This window comes from Argiope bruennichi, chromosome 1 (assembly GCF_947563725.1).
Source record: "Argiope bruennichi chromosome 1, qqArgBrue1.1, whole genome shotgun sequence".
Classification (NCBI taxonomy): Eukaryota; Metazoa; Arthropoda; class Arachnida; order Araneae; family Araneidae; genus Argiope; species Argiope bruennichi.
In genome coordinates this window covers 74,706,225-74,719,438 of record NC_079151.1, presented here as the reverse complement: position 1 = coordinate 74,719,438, position 13,214 = coordinate 74,706,225, and the positions used below count along the sequence as shown (strand labels likewise).

Sequence of the window (13,214 nt, the reverse complement as noted above, 5' to 3'; positions counted from 1 at the left end):
TATGGTGGTTAAGCATGAAGCATGTATGAATATGAATTATTTGAATTAGTCCCCTTCCTTACACCTTTACCAAAACACCTTTGTCATTTATACTTGTATACCTCAATTGATATATCCTTCTAATTTTCTCCCATGCTCCTGTTGGATAGTTTCATGACCGGGTATGTGTGAATTAAGAAGCTTGTTTTTATTGTTTATCCTTTAAGTGTATTCAGACAGATTTTGTTATAACTTTTGTAATTGGTTTGGTATGCTTCATTTCCCTTCCCTCTATTATATTGTGTTATTTTGCTTCTAATACATTTTTACCAAATAGAATAATTATTATTATGTAGAGCAAAAGTGAGAGTTCTAAAAATATTGTGCTGAAAAAGACGTGTTTCCAAAAATGTACTTCAAGTGAAATTTGTTAATTATTCAATTATTTGTTAATGTTATTTGATGCTTCATTGTAAAACTTTGACCCTGATATTAAAATTTTTCTACATTTCAATAATTTTAATTTTATTCATGCATATAAAATCTCATTGTGATTTTATTTAATATTATTTAGGTATCCGGGAATGTTGATATTTTTAAAATTACTTGTACAAAACTGTTAGATAGAAATTCAGTATATTTTTTATGCTACTCTGGAGTTAGAATTTAAGAAGGATTATCTTATCATACCAAGATTATTTTTTACTTTTTTTAAAGATAAATCATTGAAAGTACCATCTTTTAAATTTCATTCTTCATAATTAAAATTTTTTTTATGCCTATCCTGAAACAGTGCAAAATATGATATTTAAGAAACATTTAATATATTTGTAGAGTGGGCAATTAGAGTATAGCATCATTTGTAGAGTGCAATACAGATCGGGAATTGCCAGAGAAATCTGGAATATTGGGAGATTTATTACAGAATTGGAATGATTTTATTTTAATAATTATTATCAAATTCAACAATTCAGTGGTCATTTTTCATTACTAACATGAAACCTCACTGACAACCGCTGAAAACCAGTGATTTACAGAGAAATAAAGGCCATTTATGTTTATACGCATGTGTTAGGTGGCAGCATTTCTGAAGAACCATAATTTCAGCTGCGTATGATTGTCAATACTGTATTTAAAAATGCTGTTTCAAATTCATAGCTGTCATGTATCTAATTTATGATGACTTCTGTTTAAGTAATTATTCTAATTATTTATAAGTAATAATTCTCATTTATTATTTGTCTTATTTTATTATATTCTATTTTGCTGTTGTTCTCATGTCCATGGATTAGCAGCAAAAAGGGGGAGCAAGAAATAATTAAGAACACCTAATGCACTTTAAATAGATAATACAGTATCTTTTAAGATACCTTAGAACACTCAATGCACTAATACTTTAAAATACATCAAAGAAAAATTTAAAACATCATTTCGGAATTAGACTCTCCTAAAAGCTAATATATAGGATACTGCAATATAAACTTTTGAAGAAATTTTTGAAATTAACTTCAATTTGTTTTCCCATAGGAATCACAATTTGTACAAAAGAGAAGTGATGGTAAAAAGGCACCTGTTTACATAGCGATACAAGAGTAAAATGAAAATAATTTTTTCCTTCAGTGATTTTATTTCAAGATTCTGATAGGGATTTCTTTGATATATGTCGACTGAGGAAAAGAAATCTAGGGTATTTTTGAAATAATTATATATGCACCAAGGAGTTTTATCCTTTCACTCATGGCGTAGAAAGCAAAGAAGTAATTTTTAGAGTGCATGTTGGTAATAATGAAATAAAAGTTGTGAGATTTGGATCAGGAAATTTTAAAACATTTTAGAATAAAGTAACATGGGCTAAGACAAAGAATAGGAAATTAATTAGAACTATATAGAGTGTTGCCGAATTCGACCGACAAATTCAGAAGGGTGATAGTTGGCATCACGAAAGAATCACCATACAACATGGGGTAAAATAAAATCATTAATTATCTTTAATCTATCCCAGGAAGGCATAATTTATTTACAAGAGGCGCTGACAAAGCTTGTCCGCTCACAGCAACAGATTAGGCAAGAGAAGAAGACAGAAATAAATTATCCCTGGTCTTATATAACATGAGATATTGGCAGGGAAAATATTTCACAGTGCTAATATATTATTAAGATACTGATAGGGATTTCTTTACATGTGGATTCTTATAAGGGAAACACAGGGATTCTTTATAAAAGAATTTTTTTTAGATCAGCAATTTTTATTGTTTCACTCGGAATGCGGGAACTGCTGACTAAAGCATTTTACAAAGCTTCTCTTGAATTAATTAAATAGAAAAAGTGGAATGGGATTAGTGACTAAGAGAATATTTTAGAATGACTTTGATGTGGGCTAAATTATGATGAAACTTTGGGAATTAATTTGGAATTGAAATTAGAGTTAAATATATATCAAAATAAAATATTGTTTAAAACGGGTTTACTCCTTCATTACCATTTCTTTTATAATGAATTTTCCAATAGGCAGTTTAGCAGATAATTAGGGCAACTGTGCTGAGGACACCCATAGCTAATGAATTAAACAAAATGCAAAAAAAAAAAAAAAAAAAATTGATGAACCATAAATTAGTAGAATATTAGTTTATTCAAAAATAATTTGAATAATTAAATATAAACTAATTATATAATTAAGGTAGGAAAGTTAATTATAATTTTTTGAAATATTAATCATTTATTTAATAAATTATGCTATGTATTTGAGAGTTTCTGGAAAATAATTATTTTCTTGTAATTTGTAATCTTTCCATAAAATAATAATTATTTTGGTAATCTGTAATTTCATTATAATAACTTGATTCTTTTAATTATATGTCAAAAAAAATCTTTAATCAATAATTGTGCGTAATTTCTTGAGAACTTTATTATATTAGCTACTTTTAACTTTAAATTAAATTAAAATGAATAATATGTTTGTTTTTGAAATGTGATGTTTCTTAAAATTTGATGAATTAGGAAACTAAATTGACCAGTTATTAAAAGAGGGACACATAATTTGTATTGTCTAGCGCCACAAAGTGTATAAACTTGCTACTGATTACAATAATAATCTGTTGGTATTATAGTTTTTTTAAGTCATCCTTTTAAATGAGTTGCAATTAGCTTTGCTTTAATATTTGTGTTACTTGTCAAAACAGTTTAGGAACAATAAATTTGGTTATTTTAATATTTAGAAGAAGGAAAATTAATTGCTATATTTAATTATATATATTCATGAAAGTTGTTACTTTTTTTTTTTAGAACTTGAAGTTGATTGGCATAGTTAAAGAAAATAGTTTTAATTTGCAATGAAAATACAATGTAACAAAGGCTGAACTACCATAACTCTTATTATTTTCAAATTTAATGACTCTATAATACAGAAGGGGGGGGGGCAATCATGTTATTTTCTTCCTTTGAAAGATGATTGGACAATGTGTTAAGAAAATGAAAATACGAATATTTTGTGTTATTAATATTGAAAATTATTTTTAAAGTAAAAGAAGTAAAAATTGTCATAGTATTATAATCTAGCTAATGTATTGCAAAGAAATAAGTTCTGTACAAAATATAATTTTGTTTCAAAACTTTCGAATGCTTTTATAGAATAAGGAAGTGTCTAATGCTACTGTTAATATAGCAATAGTATATTGAATAGTATATTTTGTGTATGGTTTTTTGCCCTCTGAATATTGGATGGATGTTATTGAAAATGATAATGGTAATAATGTTTAAAATATTTTCTTCTAACTTTTTCTCTTTATTCTGTGTACTTTGATTAATTCTCTTTCATTAAATAAAGTGCATCTGATTCCAAAATGATATTAAACACTTTTAGTTAATTTAAAATTGTTATTTGATGCATTTTGAAAATATATTTTACTGCATCTTTCTCAAGTAAAATTTTTCTAATAAGTTTTAATGCAGTTTCATTTCAGCTATTTAAAATTATTACCTTGGCAATAAGGATTAATTGAAAAGACAAAAAAAAAAAAAAAAAAAAAAAAAAAAAGTGAACATTTGTTTTCATCCCCCCCCCTCTCATCTCTATTTTTGTGAAATCAATGTCATCTCTCATGTGTAATAATAGCACATTGCGATTCCATATCAAAGAGCAGACAATATATGAAATCTGTTGCTAGAAAAAATTACAAAATTTTCATTTATACCATTTTTTTTTTAAATTATACTTTTAACACATTTTTCTTTTTTTTGCAAGAGAAAAAATTAGTGAGATGAACCAAATTTTGACCTTTCTGTGCATGAAAGAAATGCATTAAGCATTCTGTGAATGTGCAGGTGATTTTTTTTTTCCTCTTTTGTTTGACGGTTTTAAAAATGTGATTCTGCTTTCACAACTTTCTTTTATTCCTTATTTCTTCTTTTATTTTGATACAATACCACCTCTTTTTGCTTTAAAAGTTTATACTACTATTGTTAAATTTTCTTATGCGGTTTTTGATTTTTTTTTGTTTAATTAATTATTTTTCTTTTAGTGGAAGTTTGATTTTAGGCATTGTTAAACAGCATAAATAGGAAAAGAATCTTTAAAGGAAAGAAATAGGAACTTTTAAAGGGGGTTGGCGATGTTTCATTCTCGATCATTATGCCAATGTGCATGTAATTTTGTGCTACATCTTTCATGAGTACATTTATGACAGTCAGTTTTGAGATATGATTTCATAGTCTAAAGTGCCCAGTGGCATCCATCTTCTAGTTTTATAAACATATATATGTATATTGTTTAATATATTTGTAAAAAACGAGGAAAGGTTTACAAAAATGTTGCTCATCTGAAACCTAATATGGGAAAATTGTGTTTTATTTTCTGAGTGTTAAATTTTTGTATTCTGTTGTGATTTTAATTAGAAATAATAGAACTATTTTGATCATTTTGTTAAGAAAGTACAGTGTAATAAATAATAAGAAGAATATTAAGCAAGATCTTTCTAAAGATTCCAGAAGTTGGAGAAATTTTTAAAATAAAAAAAATGGGAAAATGTCAAGGAAAATAAAACATTAAAAATGATGACCACCCAGACTTGTAATATTTTCTCCCTTCCACATATAAGAGAATTTGCTTAATTTTGTTGTTGAATTAGAGCCTTGGAAATTAATTCTAAGGTTATAAATTTTTTGGAATCTGAAGGAAGAGTTTTTAAATCTATCCAAAAAAATTTCCACTGCTATATGAACGAAGTTTTCAAATATAAAATTATAAATTGAAATCTAAACATTAATTTTGATATCTTGTCTCAAATAAATATTTTCAGTAATATTTGGATATTTTACTTTCAATAGCATTTTTTATATGCAATTCTATTCTGAAATAATTTATAAAAATCTTAAGATGTTGTTCAGATATAAATTTTATTGCAGTTATCTTTTATGTATCAAATATGTACTAAAAATTGTTGTTTGTTTTTAGTCTCAGGGTCCCATTTCTCCTCATACTATAGTCACTCTTCCAAATTCCAAAGGTTTACAACTTCTTCTTTGTTATGATAGTGAGTATGACTTTAAGTTATTTTTGCAGATTTAAATAATTTACTGTTACTTTGCTTAATATTTATGATTTTTTTAAAAATTATTATATCAATATATATATATTTGAAGGCTAGTAAGAAAATAAACCAAAGTACATGCAGATTTCCAATTGCGGAATGGGGAAATACAAATAAATTAAACAAATCATTTTGTTATATATTTGAGTCAATATATAACTAATTACATTATAAATAATTATTTGCCACATAGCATGTATCTTTTCAATTCTGGATTTATAGAAGAAGCATTTTTTTGGGGGGGATGAAAATTTCATTTTTGATCCCCCCTAGCTTAGTTTTCTTTCTTCTACTCAAGGAATGTTATAGTGACTTGAATAAATGGTATTTAATGAGTATTATGTTAGCTTATGAGATAGGTGAAGTTACATCTCGTATTTATTTTATTCTGATACTGTACTGAAAAATGCCAAATTTGCTATAACAAGAATGGATAGTTTTAAATCAAAGATGTGGTTACATCATCTAAATTTTTGATTATGTGAAAATCAATTATGCTTTAATCCTGTTTTTATAGCTGCTCAGACAATAATATGCTGTAGATATTCAAAGAAACAAATTATAGTATCTTTTTTAAAGTGTAAACTTTGTTTAGAGGTTTGTAATGGAGTTTGATTGGGAGATAAACTTTGCATTTTACTGTTGAGATTATCATGCAAGATCTGTTTTGCTGAATGACTGTGAAATTTCTCAAATACTCAAAATGACTTTTAATATCTAAGTAAAAAGGAATATGCACATTCTGTTTAGATGAGTATTTTATTCAATTTGTTTCAAAATAATTAAGTTCTTAAATCTTGCTTTTTCAATCTTTTTCCATTGTTAATTGATTATAATTTCACCATTGTATTATTGAAAAGATTAGATTCTTATGATTAAGTCCCCCTTCCAAAAAGATTATTACTTATTTAAAGTAATTTGTAAATGCATATAATTTTATTAGAATTGATTATGCATCTATTTTTAATAAACAATTTTTATTTGAAATGTTATAATTTTTTATGCAAAACTTAACACTGATTTTTATAGCTCATCAACTACAAATGCTTCATATGTGTTTTTTAACTTATATCATGAACATGTAACATGATGATAAAAGGGTTAAACAGAACTTTGGAAATAAATTGAGGCATAAATGATAATAATAAATTCCATTATTTTTAATAACTATATAGATATTTTAATTCAGTGAGTTGAAATATTGATGGAATTTTTATTTCTTGTATCTTAGATGAAGGAGTATATGTCAATACCTATGGTAAAGTTAGTAAAAACATTGTTCTACAATGGGGAGAAATGCCAACATCTGTAGGTAAGTTAGACATAATCTCTTTGATTTAAAAAAAAGTATTTGCTGTATTTATTTTGTAATTGTTTGTAGCTTTTTAAGAAATATTCCATAATTTTATGCATAAAGAAGAAATAATATTTATATAACCATATTGGACAATGCGTTTTATTTAAAGATACTTTTAAATGAACTTTGATGCATTTTTTTTCTTCTTTTTCAGCTTATATTGGAACAGGCCAAATAATGGGATGGGGAAACAAAGCAATAGAAATACGTAATGTAGAAACTGGTCATTTAGATGGTGTGTTCATGCACAAGAAAGCACAGAAACTAAAGTTTTTATGTGAAAGAAATGATAAAGTAGGTATTTTTTCTTTAATAATTTAAGTTTAATTAAAATAAATGCTTCCTTTCATACAAAAGAATGACATTAAATATTAAATCCATAATGAAGCTTCATTATACTTATAAGATAATGACTATGAGTATTAAAGATGCAACTATTATCTTTTTTTTTTTTTTTTTAGCTGATGTCTGCTATTTATTGCCCTTATCAGTTAAAGGGTTAATAATAAATTGTTAATGCAAATATTTTTATTTGTATGTAATAAACATCAAGCTTTAAAAATCGTATTTCTTGGATTTGGAAATAAATTCCACCATAATTTCTTATTTTGAAACTGTTATAATAATTTTACCCATGCTAGAATTATATATAAATCAAAATAGGTTCTTCTCTGTGCACTTTTCTCATTTTGTGCATGAGAATAACATATTGGTAAAAAAATGAAAACAAATTTTTTAGTTTAATTATTATTTTACATATTACTGTTGTGAATCTTTTAAATTATATCTACGGACTTTTAGAAATTCCTGATCTTTTTTCAGTTTATATGGATTTTTATGTTATGTATTGTTTAAAATGTAGAAAAACTCCCTTTTTTTAAAATTATTTTCTGTATATTTTTCATTTTATGTCTACTGCTCAAAAAATAAAGTTGCTATGCAATTTATAAATAACCATTTTTTTCATATCAGTATGAGGAAAAATTTATTCTGAAATGAACTTTCAGTATCATGTTTCATACTGAAACCTTGGGATATAAACAATTTATCAAAACAATCAAATTGTCAATTCTTTTTGTGTTTCTTGTTTTGAGTGCTGCAGGTCAATTAAAAGTTATCTTTACTAATTTCCACTTTGCATAGTACCATTTCTCAAGTGCCTTGCAAAATATTACTTGCTACATTATTTGAAGGTTTAATTTTGGAATTATTATTATGTTGCTAACCTCAATGTATTTTTCCAGGTATTCTTTTCATCAGCTAAGGGAGGTTCTTCGTGCCAGATCTACTTTATGACACTTAATAAGCCGGGAATGGCCAACTGGTAGCAGACTAAAAATTTGGAAAAAAATAAAGATAAAAGTGCTCCTGCCATTCACTGAGATGGTGCTCTTATATTCTAATAAATGGGGAAAAGTGATTTCCCCTAGTTTTTGCCTTGCAGTCAGTCATAACATATTTGAATTTTTGTTAAATATTTGTTTTCATAATTTTGTGCTTCGGTTTTTCTCACTGTTCTATTTTAATTGCTCAATATGTTTAAACCTATTAGTTATCTTTTTTTATACCAGCTGCTTGAAACACATGTTGTGATCAATTTGAACACTTCAATGAACTTTTCTCTGAATATCTTAATTTTTTTCCCTTATCATTTCTATGAACATGGTGCAACAATGAATTTAGCATTTTAAATTGTCTTGAAAATCAAACCACAATTATTCATATGTTTCTTTTTTAAGTTTTCTTCATTGCAATTTTGTTATTTATCCACATTTTATTTAAATTATTAAGTGTCTCTTTGCAGCTGGTTAAGAAGAGTTTAAATTTCATAATTTAGCAAATTAATTTTAAACATTGTATATAGCTCATCTCATTTTTATGATGGATTTTTTTAGTATCTTCTTTGTATCTAATGAGAAATTGGCTTTGAATAATTTTAACGACTGTTTAATGAAGCTTATTGTGTGTTTTTGTATGAAATATATTCTATAGTTATAACTTTAAAGTTGTTTACTCAGAGTGTTTAGACTGCATTATGTTCATTAGTTTAAAACTATACTAATCGCTATTTTAATTAAAAACTTACTATCTACGCATGGTTAAAATTATAGTATTGAAAATAACCTTCTGCTTTTTAAATTTTATTTATATCATTATAAATCATGGTAAAAAAATCATTGTAATCAAAGCTATATAGAGAAGCTGTCATTTTTATAAAATGTGTAAAATTAAATGATTTGATTTTTCTGATTCTAGTTTCAGTGCTATACTTTCCAGGCAATTTACATGTAAAATGAATGGTTTTTATGCAGCATGGACAAAGTTACGAATTATGAATTTTAAAAATACTTATTCTAATAAATTTTGTGTTTTCATGCAGTAAATAACTTGTCCACAGAGTTTGTTTGCCATATGTCACATAACCTATTTTTACATATGTTGAAATATTTCTTGCATCTTAGATATTCTATCTATAGCCATGCCATCTGTGTTAAGCTTTTCTTTTGCAAGAAAAATACTAACATAATAGTACATTTTGGCATTATATATATTTTGTGATAAGGCTTTTTATTAAGGAGTTTTTAATCTGTCCTCTGAGCAATGTGGAAAGATAAGTTAATAAGTGTTATTCTATTAATCCTGATATTCCTTGCCATCTTTATCATGAATTTTTAATTTTTTGGACAAAGTTTTTGTAAGGTTTATGTTCTCTGCCTGATGGGCATGAAGGAGAGTTAAATGTTGTTGACAGTTCTGTACATTATGTGTGTACATATATATATATAAATATATATACATATGTGGAAATAACTCTCTAGTATATAATAATTATGCACTTTTTTAAAGGCCGGGCAATATAGAAAGCTGATTGCTATTTCTTCCAGTTATAATATTTATAAAACTTTTTTTAGGAAGTAAACGTTTTTATATGAAATCAATAGCAATATACAATCAAGCATTTGAAACTAATCTGAAGCTGTAGGTGCAAGTTCAGTGAAATAGCCTTTTGATTTTTCAGAAAGGGGTGTGGCTGAAATATTTAACAAAATCATAAATATATATGCAAATCCGTGGAATTTTTGCTCAAAATATTATTTAAAATACTAATGTGTGTTGTTCAACAGATTATCCACTATATTACATTGAGACAATATTGTATAATTAGACTTTGACTGTTGAATTTCCTTAAAATACTGCTCTATTCTCATGGGCAATTAAAAAAAAAGTATGCTTTGCCTTTTTTTTTTCTTTCTTTGTTTGTGTCATTGTATAGCTATTAACAAAGTTTTATGAGAAAGATGAAGTCAAATCTAGGTTTTGATATTTTCAGAACTAATTTATCTTGAGTGATATAATTGTGGCATACTGTATATAGTGGACAGAAATATCTAATATGACTAAGCTTCCAATACAAAATGTATGTTTAAGTGATTGTTTTTCTTTTGTCATTTGTTGCATATTTAACTTATAAAAAATTATCAGAACTTTTGTTGTAGTAATGAAAAAGAAAAGTCACTACATTTATGTAGAATATTTTTTAGGTTTTGAATTTGTCTGCAGAGTAATAATGAAATGCAATGTAATATATGTTTTTATATAAATTACCTGGTTGAGCAAATTAAAGTTAAATTTGTAAAGTGTTGCTAGACCAGGAAAGATGCGACCAATAAAAATGTCAATTTCATTTGTTTGTTTTTTTCCCCTTTTGTCACAATTTTTTTTTTTTTAATTTTGAAGTTGAATTATCAGCAAATATATCTTCCATAAAATCTTTTAGTTGGATGAATTAAAAAAAAAATTCCAATGTAGACACATTCTGTTTATATTGTATTAAGAAACATAACTTTCACATTGAAAATGAAGAGAATTCAAAATAAAGTTCTATAAGAAAAGTATGAAAATTGTTCCGAGTTCAGCAGTGATGCATAAGCAGTCTTAGTACAAAACTAAAAACTGAAACAAGACATCTTCAATCACTTTCTAACCTTAATTAAGGTTTATCAAGACATCTTTAGCCTTTGCTTGAGAAGTATAGAATTTTTATTGTGAAGAAAGTAGATTAAATATGAGTACCAGGAAAATATCAGTTGATTTTTCATATTTAAAATAAGCATACTGACATAATAAAGCAGTTTTTGTCTACCACCTCTACTTTTTAAGATGCAGTGTCAGTCAATTTTTTCAGATGAATTAATTTCTTCTCTGTGCCACTATCATCCATAGTTGTTGACATAACTTATTTATATCTATCTACCATGTAATATTTTGTTTTACAGATTAAAAAAAATGGTATTCAATCATGATATATTTTACTACATATGTGATGAAATTAAAATTTCATCTGAGTACTTAACAGACTTGCTTATAGAGGTTAAATACATCCATTTTTTGTGATTATTTCAGTTATGCTAGTAATATTTATAATACAAATGTGGTAATCATCAAAGTAGTTTATGGATTTATTTCAAACCTTTAGAACTACAAATTTTAAATCATTTCTCTTCTTGCAAGTCCGGAGACACAAGTATTCTGCGCTGAAATCAAAGCAAGCAGTGTGGGGATGTATAATAATAAATGTTATCCTGTGATGCTAAAAAGTTCAAGTTAATAAATGTCAGAGTACTTTAGAGGGAGGGCTATACTGGTTTTCAGTACAATATGTAGAGCCAAAACTTTACCTTGGTTACAAAATCTAAATCATGCTTATTTAACAAAATCAAACTCTTTCCCGAGTTTCATATTTCTCTCATTACATATGTAGGAGAATACATCAGGATGATCAACGCAACTTCTTTGTTTGGAAGCTGTTTATTTTTTTAAAATCATTCTACAAAACAAAAAATTTTATATTAGATGTAAATAATAAGTTATGTAAACAAATATAATTTCAAATAATGAGTGAATAGCAATACAGAGACGGAAGAAAAAAAAAAAAAAATCGGGAATTGCTGCATTTAAAAAATTTACTTAACTACTGTTCATTGAATTTTACAGCTTAGAGCTTAAAATATAGGACTGTTCGATAGACTTTTATTTGTGAAACTGGTCATCAGTTAGTGCAAAATTACTACTATTGAACCAGGCATTAAATATAGTCTTTTTAACAATATTTTGCAATAATTTAGCCAGACATAGTGGAAAGATGTACCTCACATGTCGAGATGCATTTGTCACAGAATCGCTCAGTCAACAGGCAATTTTCACTGAAGAAAAATAATGCTTGAAACTGGTTGACTAAGATTGTTTGCTGGAACATAGTTTTAAGTAGAAAATGAATTAATTTCATTTGGAATATATAAATCTTTTTTTGATTTCTATAAAGTATCAGATATTTTGTATGTAGCTTTGCTGCGAATTGCAATTTGAATGTCTCTCTTCGACTGCACACTTGTGAATTTCTTCCACCACAAGAAGTTAAAATCTGAAAGTACTCTGATTTTGCATGAGATATTTAGGAAATATTCCCAAAATTATGAATGATGATATGCTTGTAGGAGAAAGTAATAGTAATATAAATTTAGGCTTATAAACTCCAATGCAATTATTTAACATCAGAATTGATTTTGCGACAGAATTATTGATAAGATTCCTAAATGGTAGTACTTTTTATACTATGAGATTGTATAAAAATTGTTTCACCTTTTTAATATAGACTTCCACAGAAAAAAGTGCTTTCTACAATTGATGCCCCACAAAAAGAAAAGGGGGGGATGCTTGTACCACTTTTTCGAACAACCCATACATCCATCTATCTTGGCAGCATTTTAGATTACATTAACATAGATTATTTTAATAAAACATTTAATCAATTAAACTCTATGCTTTTAAAGCTTTTACACACTTAAGAATCATTCAAGAGAGCATAATAAGAATTTTCGGTTTAGTTGTTTTAAAACATTGGACTAATTTAACTGGAGATGCAGACATGCCTTGGATCAAGCTGAATTCTCTGAGAAAAATTAACTTCCATGATTATGAACAAATAATATGCGGTTTGTGTACTATGGCTGTATTCTCACAAATATAAGTTTCCAAAAATGTTAAATGATTATCAAATCTGATATACCTGTTTAAATTAAATACAAAAAGCAAATTGAAATTGTTAATAATAAAATATACAGAATAGAGTACTAAATATAGTAAAAATAAAGAAAAAGATATCTTGATTCCAAAGCACAAATCAAGTTTGGAGATATTATGAATACATATTATATGAAGAAATTTGTTGTGGTATATAACATTTGCAGAGTGCAAATAAAGAAAAAAACTTAATTTCATAACAGAACATCATG

General features: G+C 26.5%; 1 protein-coding gene across 3 annotated transcripts in view; it reads left to right on the top strand.

The window, feature by feature from the left end:
* LOC129979804 (serine/threonine-protein kinase mig-15-like) overlaps positions 1–10,606 on the top strand; it is a 94,600-nt gene extending 83,994 nt beyond the window's left edge. For all 3 annotated transcript variants that reach the window (XM_056090746.1, XM_056090747.1, XM_056090745.1), the window contains 4 exons: positions 5,429–5,507; positions 6,796–6,876; positions 7,076–7,215; positions 8,166–10,606. In XM_056090746.1, coding sequence (XP_055946721.1) covers positions 5,429–5,507; positions 6,796–6,876; positions 7,076–7,215; positions 8,166–8,249 — 384 coding nt within the window. In that variant the 3' untranslated portion in view covers positions 8,250–10,606. The remainder of the gene's footprint in view (positions 1–5,428; positions 5,508–6,795; positions 6,877–7,075; positions 7,216–8,165) is intronic.
* Positions 10,607–13,214: the final 2,608 nt, after the last annotated feature.